Raw genomic sequence first — 17,562 nt, 5'->3', positions numbered from 1 at the left:
AAACAATTACTTCACAATTAACATTATCATCTTAATCGTGATCAATTGATTGTCTTGTCATCATGATTAACCTTGTAATTAATATTATAATTACTATTGCCTTGTTAATCTAATCATCATTAACACTTATAATTTAAAATAATAGTTAAATTGTCATCTTTAATCTTGACCCTTTGATAACCTTTAATTAACCTTAATCAGCAACAATCAACAGATGAATGATCATTTCCTTGTTGATTGTTATTATCAAGTATCATTCAACTGATCAGCTTATTTAATCACAAGTATTGCTTACAATTAACATCGATTGTAACAGTGACCAGTAATCAACAATAAGGTGATTTGATTGTCGCGTGTTATTAATCTCAAACAATTTACTGATTCTAATCATTGGAAAGAAAAACAAACTGTAACAATCAATAAATTGTTTATTATTACCAGTACATCTGATATGAAGAGCTCAAAAATTAAATTAAACAAAATCAATTGTTAACACTAATAAGTTGTCGGTTTTTCCAGAATTGATTGTTAATTGTAAATGAAAAAAAAACATATTAGATCATCAATTTAATTTAATTTAATTTAATTCTCAATGAAAATTGTTAAATTTCCGTTTTCCTGATCGCAAAGTAAATCATGATTAAGAGGATGAGCATGATGAAGGCTTTTAATTACTAACAACAATTTGTTAATAGTAACAGATTTGACAATCCTTGAATTGATTAAATTGGTTAATCTTGATTACGTTTGGCTTAATCATTAAGGTGATTATCAACTGAATCTTGATTTTTTCACCACATCGAGTGCAGTTGCAATTAAAATCAAGATGATCAAGATTAGTTTTAATCATGGATAACAATTTAAGGTTAAGCAAAAAAAAGTGATTGACTGATTATAATCACTTTGAGGTTTAATCATAACACTCTGCTGGAAGATTTTAATTCTTGATTATAATTAACTGTGTTTTCGTTAATTGTCCTTGACTTGATTGCAAAAAAATAGTAGTTAGTTAACTAGATTGGTGATCAATTATGATACAATGCAAATAGAAATGAAATTAAAAAAAAAGTTAATTAAATCAGTCAACAAAAAATTAAAACATCTAACTTATTAACTAGTAAAGCCTGGTTATTATTATGGATTAATTAATTGATTAACTAAATTAATTATCTTTTTTTCTTGCCATCAATATCATATAGTTAGTTAGTAAATTGTTGGAGTTTTAATTTTTTTTTGTTAAATAGTCACATTGGTTAGTGATTAAAAGTGAAACTGAGCAATTTAATTGCCTTTAATTGTGTTAATATTGTGGATGAATTTAGTCCGAGTAATTAAAGTTAATCAAGTGTAAATTGTAATTTACTAGAATTGATTAACGAATCTCTTTACATTTGGTATTATGATTAAACTTTTTCACGTTGATTAAATTGTTTCACGATGTTGGACTTTGATTATCATGACAGGTTAATATTTAATTTGAATTAACTTTCCAATTACCATATAGTATTTGAGTAACAATTAGTATATTATGACTTTTAAAATCAGAACAAATTGTTGAATGGAAAAGCAAAAAGATAATTGTCCAAATTGTTATTATTATTTAAAACAAGGCGAAGATTAAATTGTGATTAAGAGCTGAGATAATAATCAACAATCACGATTAATTAGAAGGTTAATTAGTATTCGTTATAACTTTTTGGTACATTAATTAATTAGTAATCAACAATTCATTTTAGTTTCCAGTTACATGTACAAAATATGATGTATCATATTGTTAATAATTAATAGATTGTTGAACAAACAATTAACTTTCCAAATAACAATAATAAAGAAAGAGTTGATTATATTAACAGGGATTGATTGTTATATGATATAAATTCATTGCTGATTTGATTTAATTATTTACTTTTTCTATATTAATTATTGATGTGATTACAAACGGTGTGATTGTAATTACTTTTAATTATAAAGGTAAATGATTAACCATAAATAATAAATAACAATATCATTAACCTTTAGGCTATTTGATTTAACAATTTAAAATCGGCTTATAATTATATCATTTCCTTTACAGTTTCAATCATTTCAATTTATCATCCCAATGATGAGGATGATTAAAGATGATGATGTTAATTGATACGATTCCTTATCCTCCTTTAATCTTGATCCCATCAGAATATAAATGTTAATCCTTGATTATACTCGTTTTTCAATTGTTTACTTGATCATCTCTCTCATCTCGTTGATTAACAACCAATCAATTGTTAATCATGTTGATGAAGTTAAATAAATTGGATGAAATTTTGTTTCCTTTTTGATTATAATAATTGAAAACAATTTGACGATTGCCTTTTGTTCAACTGACCTCTTGTCGTCCTCAGTTAATATTATTGTACATTTGATGATGTTGATCGTGAATCGGACATGATAAATTTTCCGATTTTCATATAATATCTTAAATAATAAAGTAATTTCCGCATTTACTATCATTAGTTATTGTAATTAACTGGTTGATGTAAATTGTTGATGAATAAAAGTAACAAAATTGTGAATTATTCGTGATGAAATGTACACTTTCGAACTACAATTGAAACTCATTTACCGAATTCGCTTCTTCTTTTCATTTAATTCTCGATTCAATTCTATAGAGATTAACATGATGATTAACTGATTGTACGAAAAGCTTTTTCTCGATTTACAAATCATCATAAATATATAACAGAGTAATTAAAAGAAAATGATCTTAATTGTTGCCAATTGAAGACAATTTCTTCAGCTGGTTAATTTTAACTATTAATATTACATGTGGGTATTGCAACAACAGGTTAATTGTTACTAATTTAGACAAAATTAACTTGTTGATTAGCGTTTATTGATTGTATCAGTGAGTTAAATTTGGATCATCATCACAATGATGTTACCATTGTTTCAGTTTAGTCTTAATTTTTTGGTTAATATGGTTTCGTTAATTTAGTCTGTAAATTGGTGATTATTTAATTGTTATCCTTTTAGGGAATTGTGTTGATTGATTCCATCTTTATATCAACACAATAGATTATGATTAATGGTTTTGTAAATTAAATGCTAATTAATTTATTATCATTATTATTATATGAATGAGCGCCTTGAAATATCATCATGATTATCATTCGTGCTGTTGATTGTCATTGTTTAACTTAATTGTCTACTGGTTGCCATCAAAATTTTCATCTTCATCTTCATATCCATTAAATCAGGTAATCAATCAATTATTGGTTAACTTGATTCGGCTTCACACTTGGTCAATTAGTGAGATTATTCAAATGATTAACTGATTATCTGTCATAAATACAACGAAAAGCATTATAATTGAATTGAGTTGAATGAAAACAGTTAATTAGCCATGTTAATTAATTAACACATGGTTCCGATTTGTTTTGTTTTCACTGATTCTTGGTGATAGACATGATTAAACAAATGATAATCAAGGTGAATCTTGAGTGTATTCAATTAACAATTAAGTTAAACAGTTGAATCTTAATCACGTTTATTAACTCACAAAAAGCCCACGCAGTATGTTGTCTACTATTATCATCAACTTTGATTATTTGACACTTCCTCAGTTGACCAGCAGACACTTCATGTTGTTTGACCGGTGGTCATCATGATACCGGTTCTATTGGGTGGTCCATCAGTTTACAATTGTGGCTTACAATTAACAGGTTCAAATTGTATAATCAATGAATATCAATTCCCAGCATCTCATCTGTTGTCCATGTTGATAAATTATAACTGTTGTTGTTGTTAATCATTTATCAGCAGCAATTAACATTAACAAATCACCTGAAGAAAATTTTAACATTTCAATTAAAAGAAAATCTTTGTTTCAATTTTTAAATTTAATTAATTTTAATTTCTTTTTACGATCATGATCTTACCCTTGCGATTATTATATTAATTAAATGATACAATTTGAACCAATTAGAAGTAACAACAAATTGTAATTCTAATTTGTGGTTACAATTAACAAGCTCACATTCTGATCGATGTGAAAGTTAATCATTAACATGAATTCACTTTCGTCTAAATCATTTGATTAACCATAAAAACTAAAAGGGAAGAGAAAATTAAAGATAAAAAAGAGATTAAGATTAATGATTCGGATTAGAATTGCGATTAACGTAAACGAGGATAAAAAAAAGAAAAATATGAAAATTAACATTGATGTCATTCTGTTTAATTTAATTTCACAATTAACATGAAGATTCAGGAAGAGAGAGAGAGAGAGAGATGGTTAATATATTCAGAATCATCTTCTTTTAATTGATTGATAATCCGACGATTTAAATGAGAAAATGATGCTTGTTGATGTTCATCTTCAATTTGATTATATTAATTTAATTGTCTCCCAGTTTAAAAGTCACTTTTATTGTTGATTATGTTGATGATCATGATTAAGCAAATTGTTGCTTGTTACTCGTGTCTGACATTGACCCAAAGTAGGTTGATAAAATCAAGTCAAAGTTGATTAGTTTAATTTTATTCTGTAAAATAATTTTTCCTTCATTAACCATTGGTGTATTATCAGGTAAATCATCATCATGAAGACAAATGTAATCAAAGTGCAAACCATAATAACTATGTAATACATTAAACATTTGATTTGCATTTAAATTCAATTAATTGATTATATACTTTTGATTAAATGAGTAAAACAAAAAACCGATTCCTACCTGAGTGGAAACTCACAATTGCTTTGTAACATGTTGATGGTGATTCAAGTTTAATCGGTTCGTGAGTCTCATTTTTGTTGATGCTCAGGTTGAGCATTAGTAATGAATTAAGAATACAGAAAATTGTGAATTATTATGATAATAATAGCAATTAACTTACCTGGATAGAGAAGGTGAAAGTTGTAACATGATGGCATCGGTAGAGAAACACCAACACTTACTGAAGAAAAACAAAGCGAAAACAATGAGAGAAAAAAGAAGAAGAAATCAAATGATGATTAGTTTTCTTTCTCTTTGTTGGTTAATTACAATGAAGAAAACAAAGTTTCAACAATTATCACAAATCACTCGAAACCATAATTACGGTAAATTAGATAATTAAATTAAGAGCTAATTAAATAATCAACAGGTAATCACATTCTCATTACTGTTGATCTTTAATGGAAATTATTATTCGCCCCCCAATAGTAAACAAAGATTTTGGATTGATTTTTAATTCTCATTTTTTAATTGATTTCTTATTGTAATTATTGATTGTTTTGACCTTTTTTTTAATTGTTATTAGTCTACTTTTAACTAATTTGATTACTGTTGGTTTGTTTTCGTCACCTCTGCTGGTACCTGCAGTTATTAAATTATATTTTTTGTCTTTGTCTACTTTTGTGTCTTAAAATTAATTGAAAACAGTTTTTTTATTTTCCGTAATTAGTTTTGATTTAATTTTGATGTTCTTTTTATTTTAACTAATTGCTATTTCCTTTACTGTTAGTTTAGTCAATCTTTTTGGTTGTTTGTAACTGTCACCTTTTCTAGAGGATTAAATTAAGACATGATCAATATCTCGTCATGTTAATTATGATATTCATCATTCACATCAGAAACTATAAACATTGTTATTTGTTATGATGATAAGTGATTGAATTAATTGGTGTTTAACTTTTGATTTACCTCTTTGATTGTAATATCATCATGTCAAGGTATGGATTAGGATCAAGAAGAAAAAGATTGGCAACTAATATTATAGAGAATGATTTTTTTCCGTTTTGTGCCTCAAGCAATTTAATTCCTCAACAGTAAAGTGCGATTTTGACTTAGTGACGATTAAGATACTGATTCTAACGATTGTGATGCCGGTTGATGAATTGGTTAATTAAGAGGATGATCTGATTTAACATACACACACAAATGACATTAATCGAAGATTTAAAACATGATTCGCTGATTGTTTAACCTTGTATCTTTTTTATCACATTTATTTATTTCTTTTTTATGAGATTACTTAATTTTCAGTTGACACTTGGTTTGTATCCTCAAAGGAAAACAGCAAATAATCAAAATGTTGATTAACATTAAAATTTCCAGGTAAAGGTAAACACCAACTGTTCAATCATAACCCACAGTTCAATATTATCCATAAATTAATCTAATCATTTCTAATTTGACTTTTTCATCGAATCTATTTTTCTTTTGTCCTAGTTATTGGATCCGATGAACTCATTTCGCAATTCTAATCAGCATTGAGAACTAATTTTACTTTTCCATCACATGAGGGATCCTATGGCTGCTTTATCGTGGCGTTAATGGGGATGGATGATGTTAGATTGTTGGTTTCTTTTGTTAATAAGACGCTGCTCATTGATCACTAGTAAACCTACAATGATATTCAGAGGGTTTCTATTAATGTTTTTGTTGTTTTCGTCGATTCCAGTCCATTCATCGACTCCAATGTTTCTTTGCTTTAGTCTTATTTGTGGTTCTATTCCTTATGCAGCTCGAACATGTTGTAAGACCAATAGGTCTTGTTGTGATGCTTATCAATCCTGGTGAGTAAATTTTATCCTTATTTCTAGTGACCAGTGGTCATGATTTTTTGGATTTTTTATTCATCAGGTTGGAACCTTTGATTGGACCTGAAGTTATACTTGGGGAGATGGCGAAAACTTTTCTGGAACTGAAAGCAATGTACTCACCTAATAAAAGTCAACGAATGGTCAACTCAACACGATCCCGCGAACCTCGTAAAAAGACATGATGAGTAGTAAATTAACCACAATTGTCTAAATTGTGGTTTAATAATCAACAAATATATTTAATCAAACAAGATTATTGTCAATTGAATTAGAAGAAAATATTTTCAATCCATTTCTCAAAATCTCTGGTCCAAATCTACGTTGATCGTTATTCAAACATTTATAATCAACTTTTCTTTTTCGATCAAGTGAAATATAATTATAAAACCTTTTCCCTGGTCCTTTTTGACAATAATCAGCCACTGGTTCATAAATGGTTATATTTTCAGTGATATATCCCTTAGAATTCAAACAAAGTATCATGTAAGTATTAATAACAATAAAAAGTTATATTGATAAATCTTATATATTTACCTTTTCTTGACCACATCGGATTAATTTATAAATTATGTCCAACGATCGCGGCAAAGCTCCGTATGGATCATCATAATCACCGATAATCCCAATCAGTAATGAATTGTTGTTATAATCATCGTCAAAGGCTCGAGCATGATTAAAATCTCGTCCAATGTAAACCTTAGCATCGTCACCGACCATGAAATTATAAGCAATATCAAAAAGTCCAATCTCTTTTTATGATAAGCTTGAGTTGATTTAAGGTGAAAGGAACAGGAATATAAACTTGAACATCTTTCGCTGTAGGTGAAATCGACGAAAATCTTATCCACAGGTAAATCCATCATCGGGATCTCATGATCAGTTGCACTTGCTTCCCATGAAGATCGATTAACAAACTGTAACCAATTACAGTAATTTAGGGAACGACGAGTTGGCTTAGTAAACCAAGTAGTAGTTTCAAGGTGAATCGGTTCAATAGATGAATCGAAAGTGTCTTCACATGATAACAATAAATTAGTCGAATTTCGAATAATTTTTAAGGTTAAACGTATTACTTACCATCAATATCCACTGAATCTGCTGAGGTGAAAGAAAAATAGATTAAAACAATTAGAGAAGCGATTAAATAACCAAAGGTTACAGTTTTCATTTCTATATAAAAGATGAAATAAAAGTAAATTGATCTCAGTAATACTAATCCAAACACCCAAAGTGATTTTGTTACCTTTTTTTCACCACAAATTGTTAACCCTTTTTCCAATCAATACAATCAATTGATACGGGTTTTAATTAGTTAAATATTCAAAACAAATTGACAATTTTACTTAGTTAATTTCCACAATCAGCTTGTCCCAATTGTAGACTTTCAGTGTCAACAAAAAATCAAAGGGTTTCACATAATCACAGTAATCGAAATGTAATCAAATTAAGAAAACAATCAAATTGGTTAACTAATTGCTACTTACATTTGATTTTGATTCCTTTCGATGGAATTTCCATCCTGGACAATTAAAAGAAAAAATGACAAATTTTAGTCTGTAGACTAAATTATCCAACTAAGAGAAGAACAAATGTCATTATGACTCATTGGTTTTTCTTTTTTCTCTTGGTAAGAAATTAAATCGAATTCGAATTTTTTTTTCTTCTCTTTTTGGCTTTGTTGTCATTCGGTCAATTGGTTTTCGTTCTGATTTGACTTCTTTTTTATTTTTCTCTGTGGCTTTTGTTTTATCTTTTTTATTGTTGAAATTGTTAATTGATTATTATGATTAGTTCACCGTTTATTGGATCTCGTTTATCTAATAGAGGATCTGGTGGGATTAGTGTTAATAATTGTCCTGTCGATGAGTTGGCTGATGGAGGAGATGAAGTGATTGAAGATCATGGTGAAGGTAACATCTTATCTGTTCATTACAGTACTCACCTTTTAGGGTTTGCTTATTATTCAACCAAAAGGAATAGATTTTTCCTTTTTGAAGATCAAACTGAAGTGGCTGGTGATTTGTCGGTAATAGATAAAGTTGTCCTACAAGTTGAACCTAAAAAAATACTCATCTCAACAAGACTTGACTCGAAGGTCAAGGATCGTTTGATGTTTGCAGTTAAACAATTGATTTTACCCGTTAATGGAGATTCAACTGGATTAGGTGACAATCGACAGCAGTCTCAAGACGGTCTATTTGGAAGAGACTCGGCAAATGAACGGGAAAGGGCTGGATTCTTTGGTGGTGATGATGGAAATGGGTCAAAAAGAGCTCGTAATATGGACTGTCGAGAATCACCATTTTCGGGATCCAGAAGATTAAGTATGTTTGAAGAATCAGATGCTTATAGTGATGATTTCGATGAATCTATTGACTTGGAAGGAATAAATGAATTTTCTGGAATCATTATGACTCGTCAAGCGTCCGATTTTCTGCCTGATGAAGCCTGGGCTAAAGTCTTTCAACTGCAAGTATCAGATATGCCGACATTCTCTGACCCAAGACAAAAGTTAATGTATCTTTCAACGTTACTTGACTCTTCTCAAAAAATAACATTACTCGCTCTTGGTGCTCTCATAAAGGAGATTGAAAGTTCCAATTTAATCTCTGATGGTGATGGACAAAAGATTATTATCAATGGAATATCCACCGTCACTCTACAAGATTTGATCTATCTTGATTCACAATCCAAATTGGCTCTCCAAATTTTTGCAATTGAAAATCATCCTTCCGTCTACAAGCAGGGTAACTCACGTAAAGAAGGTTTAAGCCTTTTCGCCCTTTACAATCGATGTTCAACTCGAATTGGATCTCGTCATTTGAAGAAGCTTTTTAATCAGCCAACTAAAAATGTACAAGAGCTCAATGAAAGGCTTGATATGGTTCAATTTTTCTTCGACACCCCGTCAATAGCTGATGGCATAAAAAGCTGTTTGAAAGGAATTCAAGATCCTTCATCAGTGATTGAGAAAATGCGCTATGCTGATTGTAATGTCAACGATTGGGCTAAATTACTACGAACAGCCAAACTTACTCAGAGAGTTTATGAGTATTTAAGAAACATCAAGAACAACTTTTCCATTGCTTCATATTTTGTTGATGTTTTTGACTCAAGTCGACTTTCAGACATTATCGATCTGATTGATGCTGTAATCGATTTTCGTGAATCCCGTGCAACTGGAAGATTCGAGATTAATAGAAAAATAGACATGGATCTTGATGAATTGAAAAATCTTTTTGGAAAACTACCTGATATCATGCACCAATATGGAATGAAAGAATTCTCTCGTTATGTTGACAGAATTCCTTCTTGTCAAATCATCTATGCAACTCACCTTGGTTTTCATTTGAAAGTTCCACTTAATCCTGGACAAATGTTTGAAAACAACTTTAAAATTGCTGGACTAGAATTTCGTTATCGAGTTGGAGAATCTGGTTTCTATAAATCACCAATGACAAGAGAACTAGATGAAACTTTTGGTGATATTCTTATTGAAATAACAGAGAAACAGCGTAAGCTACTTGTCCAGCTTCAACTCAAGGTCTTGAATGGAATCAGTGTTTTGGATGAATTGGCTCATCTTTGTGCTCAAATTGATGCGTAAGTATAATTAATTTACCATAGTCTTGGATTTTGATTAGTTTTTTTATCTCTTTTATTATTATATTTATTTGCACTTGAAATTGATTTTTTTAATTGATTTATAAATCAGGTACATCGCAATAGCGGAGACATCGAGATGTTTCAAGTACAAGAGACCTGTTTTCAATGACAATGATGAAATAGAAGTTGAAGAAGGGCGGCATCCTCTTCAAGAGATATTTGTCAACTCGTATGTCGCAAACGATAGCAAAACAGGAAATCAACCTGGAAAGATAAGAATCATAACTGGTCCAAATGCAAGCGGTAAAAGTATTCATCTGAAACAAATGGCTCTAATCATTTACATGGCTCACATTGGGAGCTTCGTGCCAGCAAAATATGCAAATATTTGCGTAATGGAACGAATTATGACTCGAGTAAAAACAATTGAGTCCATTTCAACGGGCTTATCATCTTACGTCTTGGATCTCAAACAAGCGGCACTTATGACCCGAGAAAAAACTGAACGATCTGTTTTCGTGATTGATGAGCTAGGAAAAGGAACTGATCCAGTCAGTGGAATTAGCCTACTTTCAGCTCTCATTAATTATTTTTCTCAAGCTGATCATGTTCCTCATGTATTTCTGGCTACCCATTTTCTCACCATCAATGAATATGTTAAAAACTCTTGTCAAATCTCATTCTGGACTCCAAATGTTACATTAGAAGGAGATGATGTTAATTATTCTTATAAATTGTCTCCTGGAAAAGCTTCATCAAGTCAAGCTTCATTAATAATCAAAGCCACTGGTTTAGCTGATCTTTTATTGAAACGATCCGAAGAGATAGAGGAACAATTAAAAACCGGTGGTTCTATTGTCTCTCGACCAACAGTTTCTTTGCAAAAATATGCTGAAAAGTTAATTTCCATTTCAGATAAATTCGATTCCACTAATTTTGATTCACCTGATTTTGACGGGTTAAAGTTTCTCAAAGAAATAGTTTCACCAATTCCACCCACATTTCAACGACCATTTCGACCTCCTATTCAAACACCAATCAATTCTCCTTTTACATCATCAACCAATTCACCTCGATCATCAATACATTCACCTTACTCAGCACTTAGAACTCCATTTAAATCATAAAAAGATTTATTTTCATTCCGAATATGTTATTCGTTTTTTTTTGTTACAGCTCTCATTTCAATTAACCTTTGAGTTAATTAAAAAAATCAATTTGTATCCCAATTTTAAAAAGTTAAATTGAAAAAGCTAAAAGACAAAAAGCTTTTGAAAATATTTATCGAAATTCTATTTTTTATAAATAAACGATCCCTTCAACACGTGTTTCACAGTTGTGGGTTTTGTTTACTTCCAAAACATCAGTAACTTCAAATGTCTTGCGAACAATCAAATTACTTTTGATTTTATTTATTGTTATTGTTCCATAATTTTAATTGTTAACAATTCGAATTGAATATTCAAAATGGCAGTTGAAAAGGTGGATGTTAAACAGAAATCATGGAAAGCGAGACAACAATCGAAAAGAGTCCAAAGACGCAACCAGATGAGCCAATTGAGGAAAAAGAAACGTGAAGCCATTTTGAATAAGAAAAGAAAAATTGGTTACGATAATTGTCCACCGATTTTGGTCACTCTGTTCAACAATAGTAGTTCATCAATCGAAGATTTTCTTGATTATCTGGAGAAATGTGGACAAGATTTAATCATTGATCGCTCTCAACAAGGTAAGTCGATTGTTGTGTTTCTTTCACTTTAAATCTGTTTGTGTGGAATATTAATTCTGTGTCAATCTATTAATATTCTTATTAATTGTTCGATAGTTTTTAGTAGAGATTTTGTTCTTTGAATTCAGTGTGAAGTTAGATTGACATTTTATTATCTCTTTTCTTATTTAGGTTCATTCTTTGTGACTATTCCCCGATTTAAGGTTCGATATCAATTTTTGTACCCATCGGATGATCTTTACTACAATTTGGATGCTGCTAAAGTATCTGATTTACTTTTGATAATTCATCCTGTTGATGCCGATGAGGAATATTCATTAACCACTAATGAAAATCTTAATAGTATTTACTATCATTGTTTACCAACCACAATGCACATTGTTTGTGGATTAGAAGAAATCAATAATAAACAAAGAGCGGCAGTTAAAAAGAATATCCAAAAAGCGATAGATGCTCGATTTCCCGACGAGAAGGTTCATAAAATTGACACAACAACTGAGATTTTACAATTGTTACAATTGGTTTGTAATTGTAAGAAAAGGAAAGTCGCTCTTCATAGTCATCACTCTTTGATTTTAGCAGATAAATTTGATTATAACGAAAAAGATCAATTGCTTAAGGTCTACGGTTATCTTCGTCATAATAAGTTAGATGCGAACGGATTAATTCATATTCCAGGATGGAAAAATTTCCAAATGAAATCGATCACTTTACTTGATGATCCAAGGCCATTGCAAAATAACAACCGAAATCCCGCTCGACAAATGGACGCTATTAAAACCGATACGATTCTCAGACCAGATCCACTGAAACAAGAATGTTTGGAATCGGAAAATGAACCTGATCCCATGGCAGGGGAACAAACTTGGCCTACACCAGAAGAATTGGCCGAAGCAACGGATAAGGCTAAAAAGAAAGTGGTCAAGGTTCCTAAAGGAACATCCGACTATCAGGCTGCTTGGATAATTGACCCTAATGAAGAAAACGATAAGAATGACTCTAAATCGACTCTTGATTCGGACTCAGATTGTGATGACGAGGATTATGAAGGTGAACAGCCAGTCGATGATAAAGATAGTGACGATGAAATCGAAGGCGACCCAGAAGAAGAAGAATTTGAGACGATGACAATTGGTGAAACCGGTGAAGGCGATTATGATGAGAAAATGGACATAGAAGAGGAAGAAAAAGCTCTGACCAAATTCCGTGAAGCTCGAGAAAACGAATTGTTCCCTGATGAGATCGACACACCAACCGATGTTGAAGCTCGTCAACGATTTGCTCGCTACAGAGGATTGAAAAGTTTCATTCACTCTCCATGGAATCCAAAAGAAAATCTTCCAGATGATTATAGCAAAATCTTTCAATTTGCTAACTTTGATCATTCTCGTAAACATATAATCAAACAATTTAAAGAAGAAAGTCTCACCGAAGCACCAGCAGGATCTTATGTTGAGATTGTATTGGAAAAGGTTCCAATTGAATTAGTTGAATATTATCAACAATCAACTAAATCCAATCCATTGGTATTAGTTGGTATTTTACCCTACGAACAGAAAATGTCTTTGATGAATGTTGTCCTTCGTCGAGTTAATTGCGAGGAAGATGAGGAACCAATCAAGTCCAAAGATGAGTTAATCATCCACCTTGGTTTTCGTCGTTTTGTAACTCGACCCATTTACTCTGCTCATACTAATGGAGATAAATTTAAATTCGAGAGATTTTTCCCCACCAGCGGATCAGTCGTGGCTTCTTTCTATGCCCCGATCACTTTTCCACCCGCTTCCGCTGTTGCCTACAAGAGAAACAAAGATGGAACCCAGAAATTAGTCGCAATCGGATCTTTACTCAACATTAATCCAGATCGAGTTGTCGTTAAACGGATCAGAATAAGTGGCCATCCTTTCAAAGTCGTCGGTAAATCGGCCGTTGTGAGGTACATGTTCTTCAATCGAGAAGATATCAAGTGGTTCCAACCAGTCGAGTTAAGGTCTAAATATGGTCGCCATGGTCACATTAAGGAACCTTTGGGAACTCATGGGCACATGAAATGTATTTTCGATCGCCCCCTGACCTCTAATGACACCGTTTTAATGAATTTGTATAAAAGAGTTTTTCCAAAATGGTGTTTCGATGAGACTGTCGAGAAACCGAAATCAATTACAATGGATTCTAATCAATTAGATGAGTAAATGAATAAATTGAGTTGTGTATAAATTGTGGATGAAAAAGAAATTAAATGAAACATTGAAAACAGAATTATGATTAACAATTCATTTTCTTTCCTTTGATTCTTTATTTCTAATAATCAAATTTTTCTCTTTCTCACCTTCTATTTTCTTCTCAACTTTTTTCCAATATTATTATGTAAACCAGTTTGTTGTTAACTTGACTTTAATTAATTTGGGAATAAATCATAATGTAGTTATGACACTTGGTAAATCATTTTGGATTTTCTAATTTGATTTTGAAGATTCGATTTCAGCAAAATATCAATGACCATGAGAGAGATAAAGGGAAGGTGAGAAAAGTGCATCAGTGGAAAAGCTGAAAATGGAAAAGCAAATCTAATAAATCAAAATAGTGAAAGACAGAAGAAGCATGACAATCAGAAAGAGAAATGGATGAAGGGAGAAGATTATTACTGGCAAAGTTTTTGGTATACAACATAATCTTTTTGTTTATATTTGAGACAAATATGTTAGAGATAAACTTTGATTATCCATCATTATCATCATGAATAAATAATAGCAAAGAACGAGAATATTTATGTTGGAATTATTGGAATTGTGTGGCTGTGTTGGTATAATTTATAGAAGTAGAGTAAATTTGTGAATTGTTGATCTCTGGTTGCTTTGAAGTTTGCAGTGTATTTTTGTAGCCTGATAATGATTAGTATTGCCATGATTTCCAAGACAAAAATTCATTTTCAAGAGAGAGAGAGGGAAACAGTAGAAGAAATTGAACAAAAATAAGAAATAGATGGAGAAATAATATCAGCAGAGAAGAAAAAGAATTTGTCTATCTGAGATAGATGATTGATTAATTGGTGAAGAAAATACTATCCAGATTTAAAAAGCAATATGGCAACTTGACCCAGGTAAAAGTAAATGAAATGTTTAGTTTCATGGGTTACATATGAACCAAAATTACGACCCACAATACAATGCCAGGTTGGGTTGTATTTCTTGTCAAACTCCTTCTTTATAAAAGCAGCAATATCCTTCTCAATATTATACTTGTCCAATGCTTGGATTGATGTATTGATAGCATCATCTTGCATCTCGTCACTCATGTCGGCATTTTTAACCACAGCTTTCTTATCCGTACTCATCTATAAATAAATAATGATAATAATATTACAACAAAATAGAAAAATAATCAAATCATCAATAAATAATCAACAAAACAATTCAAATAAACAATCACTTCAAATACAATTCATAAAAAAGAGAAGCAATAAATATTAATAGTATAAATACAAATAGAGAGATTAAAAAAAGAGTGAAAAAAAATTCTATTTAACAAAAAACCGAAACCAAGAGACAGACACAAAAAAGTAAGAAACAAAGAAAGAGCAAGTCAAGGGAAAAGAAAGACAATTGGCAAAGAAAAAGTAATACTCACATTGAACTAATTTTATTTACCGATGACACCACAAAAATGTGACAAATAAATATCACTTTTTTAAACAGTTCTATGGATAGAAAACAATTGATAAAATAAAATTATTACCAACAATTAATTGTCAAAATTTATAAATCAAATACATGAGGTGAAAAAAACAAGAATCAAGAAGAGACAGAAAAAAATAACAACAGATTTGAATTGAATATTTATTGAAGGAGTGGAGTGAATTGTAATTAACAAGTCGACTACTTGGTGGAGTTTCCATCGGTTACCATGGATACAAGAGTTTCTATCATAAAGATGAACCTTTTTTTCATCCAATCAAAAGAGGAGAAAGCAAAGACTGAGCGGTAGTTTCGACTTTCTTTCTTTAAGGGTAACATTCAAATCCAAAGGCAAGTAATTTGTGTTCACATTTTTCTCTAATTTTTTCTATCCTTTTTAATTGTGAGGATAATTAATTAATTTGATTATTCTTTTTAATTGTTGTTTTAACCATTTAAATGATTCGAATGGTTTTTTAGAAAAAGTTAAACAGAATTGGTGACATGCGCTTTTCTAACTCAATCCGGAACAAGTTCCGATTGGAGATTAACATCACAACGCCCTCTCTCTTTCTCTGTATTGTCAATGTAGTTTCTTGTTTTTTTTTCACCTCATGTATTTGATTTATAAATTTTGACAATTAATTGTTGGTAATAATTTTATTTTATCAATTGTTTTCTATCCATAGAACTGTTTAAAAAAGTGATATTTATTTGTCACATTTTTGTGGTGTCATCGGTAAATAAAATTAGTTCAATGTGAGTATTACTTTTTCTTTGCCAATTGTCTTTCTTTTCCCTTGACTTGCTCTTTCTTTGTTTCTTACTTTTTTGTGTCTGTCTCTTGGTTTCGGTTTTTTGTTAAATAGAATTTTTTTTCACTCTTTTTTTTAATCTCTCTATTTGTATTTATACTATTAATATTTATTGCTTCTCTTTTTTATGAATTGTATTTGAAGTGATTGTTTATTTGAATTGTTTTGTTGATTGTTTATTGATGATTTGATTATTTTTCTATTTTGTTGTAATATTATCATTATTTATTTATAGATGAGTACGGATAAGAAAGCTGTGGTTAAAAATGCCGACATGAGTGACGAGATGCAAGATGATGCTATCAATACATCAATCCAAGCATTGGACAAGTATAATATTGAGAAGGATATTGCTGCTTTTATAAAGAAGGAGTTTGACAAGAAATACAACCCAACCTGGCATTGTATTGTGGGTCGTAATTTTGGTTCATATGTAACCCATGAAACTAAACATTTCATTTACTTTTACCTGGGTCAAGTTGCCATATTGCTTTTTAAATCTGGATAGTATTTTCTTCACCAATTAATCAATCATCTATCTCAGATAGACAAATTCTTCTTTTCTCTTCTTTCCCTCTTCCTCTTTTTCTTTCTTTATCTCTCTTCCTTTTCTCCCTCTATCTCTCTCTCTCGCTTTTTCTCTTTCTTTCTTTCTCTGTCTATACATATTTGATGTGTCTCATAATGATAATGTATTAGACAAAATTAAGAAGGACATTCAATGAAAAGATAAAGAAAAGAAATAAAGAATCAAAGAAAAGAAAATGTATTTCTCTTCAGTTCCTGACGATTGTTTCATGTAATTACCTTTCCATCGACAATCCATCCCAATTAATCTAATGTTCTTCTATTTTTCAACAGTTTCACTTTGGAAAAAACTCTAAGTCTCAATTTATTTATGGAATCTCATTCATTCTGAACAGTTAATTATCCAGCGAACAATCAAAGTTCTGAAATTTTAAGCGAAAAACAATTCGTTTCCATAAACGTTCAAGAAATTGTGTATAAATTGTTTCTTTAATTCAGATTATACATTCAAATACCTTGAGTTGTGTTCAACAATTGAGATTTTTTATAATTTTGATTCATTTCAATTATCTAACAATTGAGAAAGTGATTGAAAAGGTAAAGGTAATTTAAAGAAGAAAAAAAGATTTTCATTTCAACGGAATTAAT

The 17,562-nt window shown here is 30.6% G+C and overlaps 3 protein-coding genes and 2 long non-coding RNA genes across 7 annotated transcripts; 3 read left to right on the top strand and 2 right to left on the bottom strand.

Moving 5' to 3' along the window:
- Positions 1 to 1,979: 1,979 nt before the first annotated feature.
- On the bottom strand, positions 1,980 to 5,149 carry LOC128391550 (uncharacterized). 3 transcript variants are annotated; one of them, XR_008325821.1, is made up of 3 exons: positions 3,918 to 5,149; positions 3,539 to 3,822; positions 1,980 to 3,318 (listed from the first exon to the last, which is right to left on the bottom strand). It is a non-coding gene; the product is annotated as an uncharacterized LOC128391550 (long non-coding RNA). The 3 variants fall into 3 exon arrangements; XR_008325823.1 differs by having other exon boundaries at positions 1,980 to 3,822; positions 3,918 to 4,617; positions 4,713 to 5,050; XR_008325822.1 differs by having other exon boundaries at positions 1,980 to 3,822; positions 3,918 to 4,523; positions 4,713 to 5,050.
- Positions 5,150 to 5,934: 785 nt separating this feature from the next.
- LOC128391528 (peptidoglycan recognition protein-like) lies at positions 5,935 to 8,234 on the bottom strand. Its single transcript, XM_053351435.1, is given in 5 exon segments — positions 5,935 to 7,021; positions 7,097 to 7,317; positions 7,320 to 7,574; positions 7,640 to 7,657; positions 8,047 to 8,234. Coding segments are annotated over 5 exon segments (744 nt in total). The 5' UTR covers positions 8,081 to 8,234; the 3' UTR covers positions 5,935 to 6,805.
- A 111-nt stretch (positions 8,235 to 8,345) lies between these two features.
- On the top strand, positions 8,346 to 11,529 carry LOC128391508 (mutS protein homolog 5-like). Its single transcript, XM_053351411.1, has 2 exons — positions 8,346 to 10,165; positions 10,278 to 11,529. Exons 1-2 carry the CDS (start codon positions 8,346 to 8,348, stop codon positions 11,293 to 11,295), a joined length of 2,838 nt encoding a protein of 945 aa, XP_053207386.1. The 3' UTR covers positions 11,296 to 11,529.
- Positions 11,530 to 11,635: 106 nt separating this feature from the next.
- Positions 11,636 to 14,156, top strand: LOC128391511 (pre-rRNA-processing protein TSR1 homolog). The gene is made up of 2 exons (XM_053351415.1): positions 11,636 to 11,897; positions 12,069 to 14,156. The coding sequence occupies exons 1-2, from the start codon at positions 11,636 to 11,638 to the stop codon at positions 14,087 to 14,089; spliced, it is 2,283 nt and encodes a 760-aa protein (XP_053207390.1). The 3' UTR covers positions 14,090 to 14,156.
- Positions 14,157 to 16,898: 2,742 nt separating this feature from the next.
- LOC128391551 (uncharacterized) lies at positions 16,899 to 17,452 on the top strand. The gene is made up of 2 exons (XR_008325824.1): positions 16,899 to 17,185; positions 17,248 to 17,452. It is a non-coding gene; the product is annotated as an uncharacterized LOC128391551 (long non-coding RNA).
- The last annotated feature ends 110 nt before the right edge of the window (positions 17,453 to 17,562 follow it).

Source organism: Panonychus citri, unplaced genomic scaffold, assembly GCF_014898815.1.
Source record: "Panonychus citri isolate SS breed McGregor unplaced genomic scaffold, ASM1489881v1 Contig00134, whole genome shotgun sequence".
Lineage (NCBI taxonomy): Eukaryota > Metazoa > Arthropoda > Arachnida > Trombidiformes > Tetranychidae > Panonychus > Panonychus citri.
The sequence above is the reverse complement of the archived record's forward strand: the minus strand, read 5'-3'. Positions and strand labels throughout refer to the sequence as shown.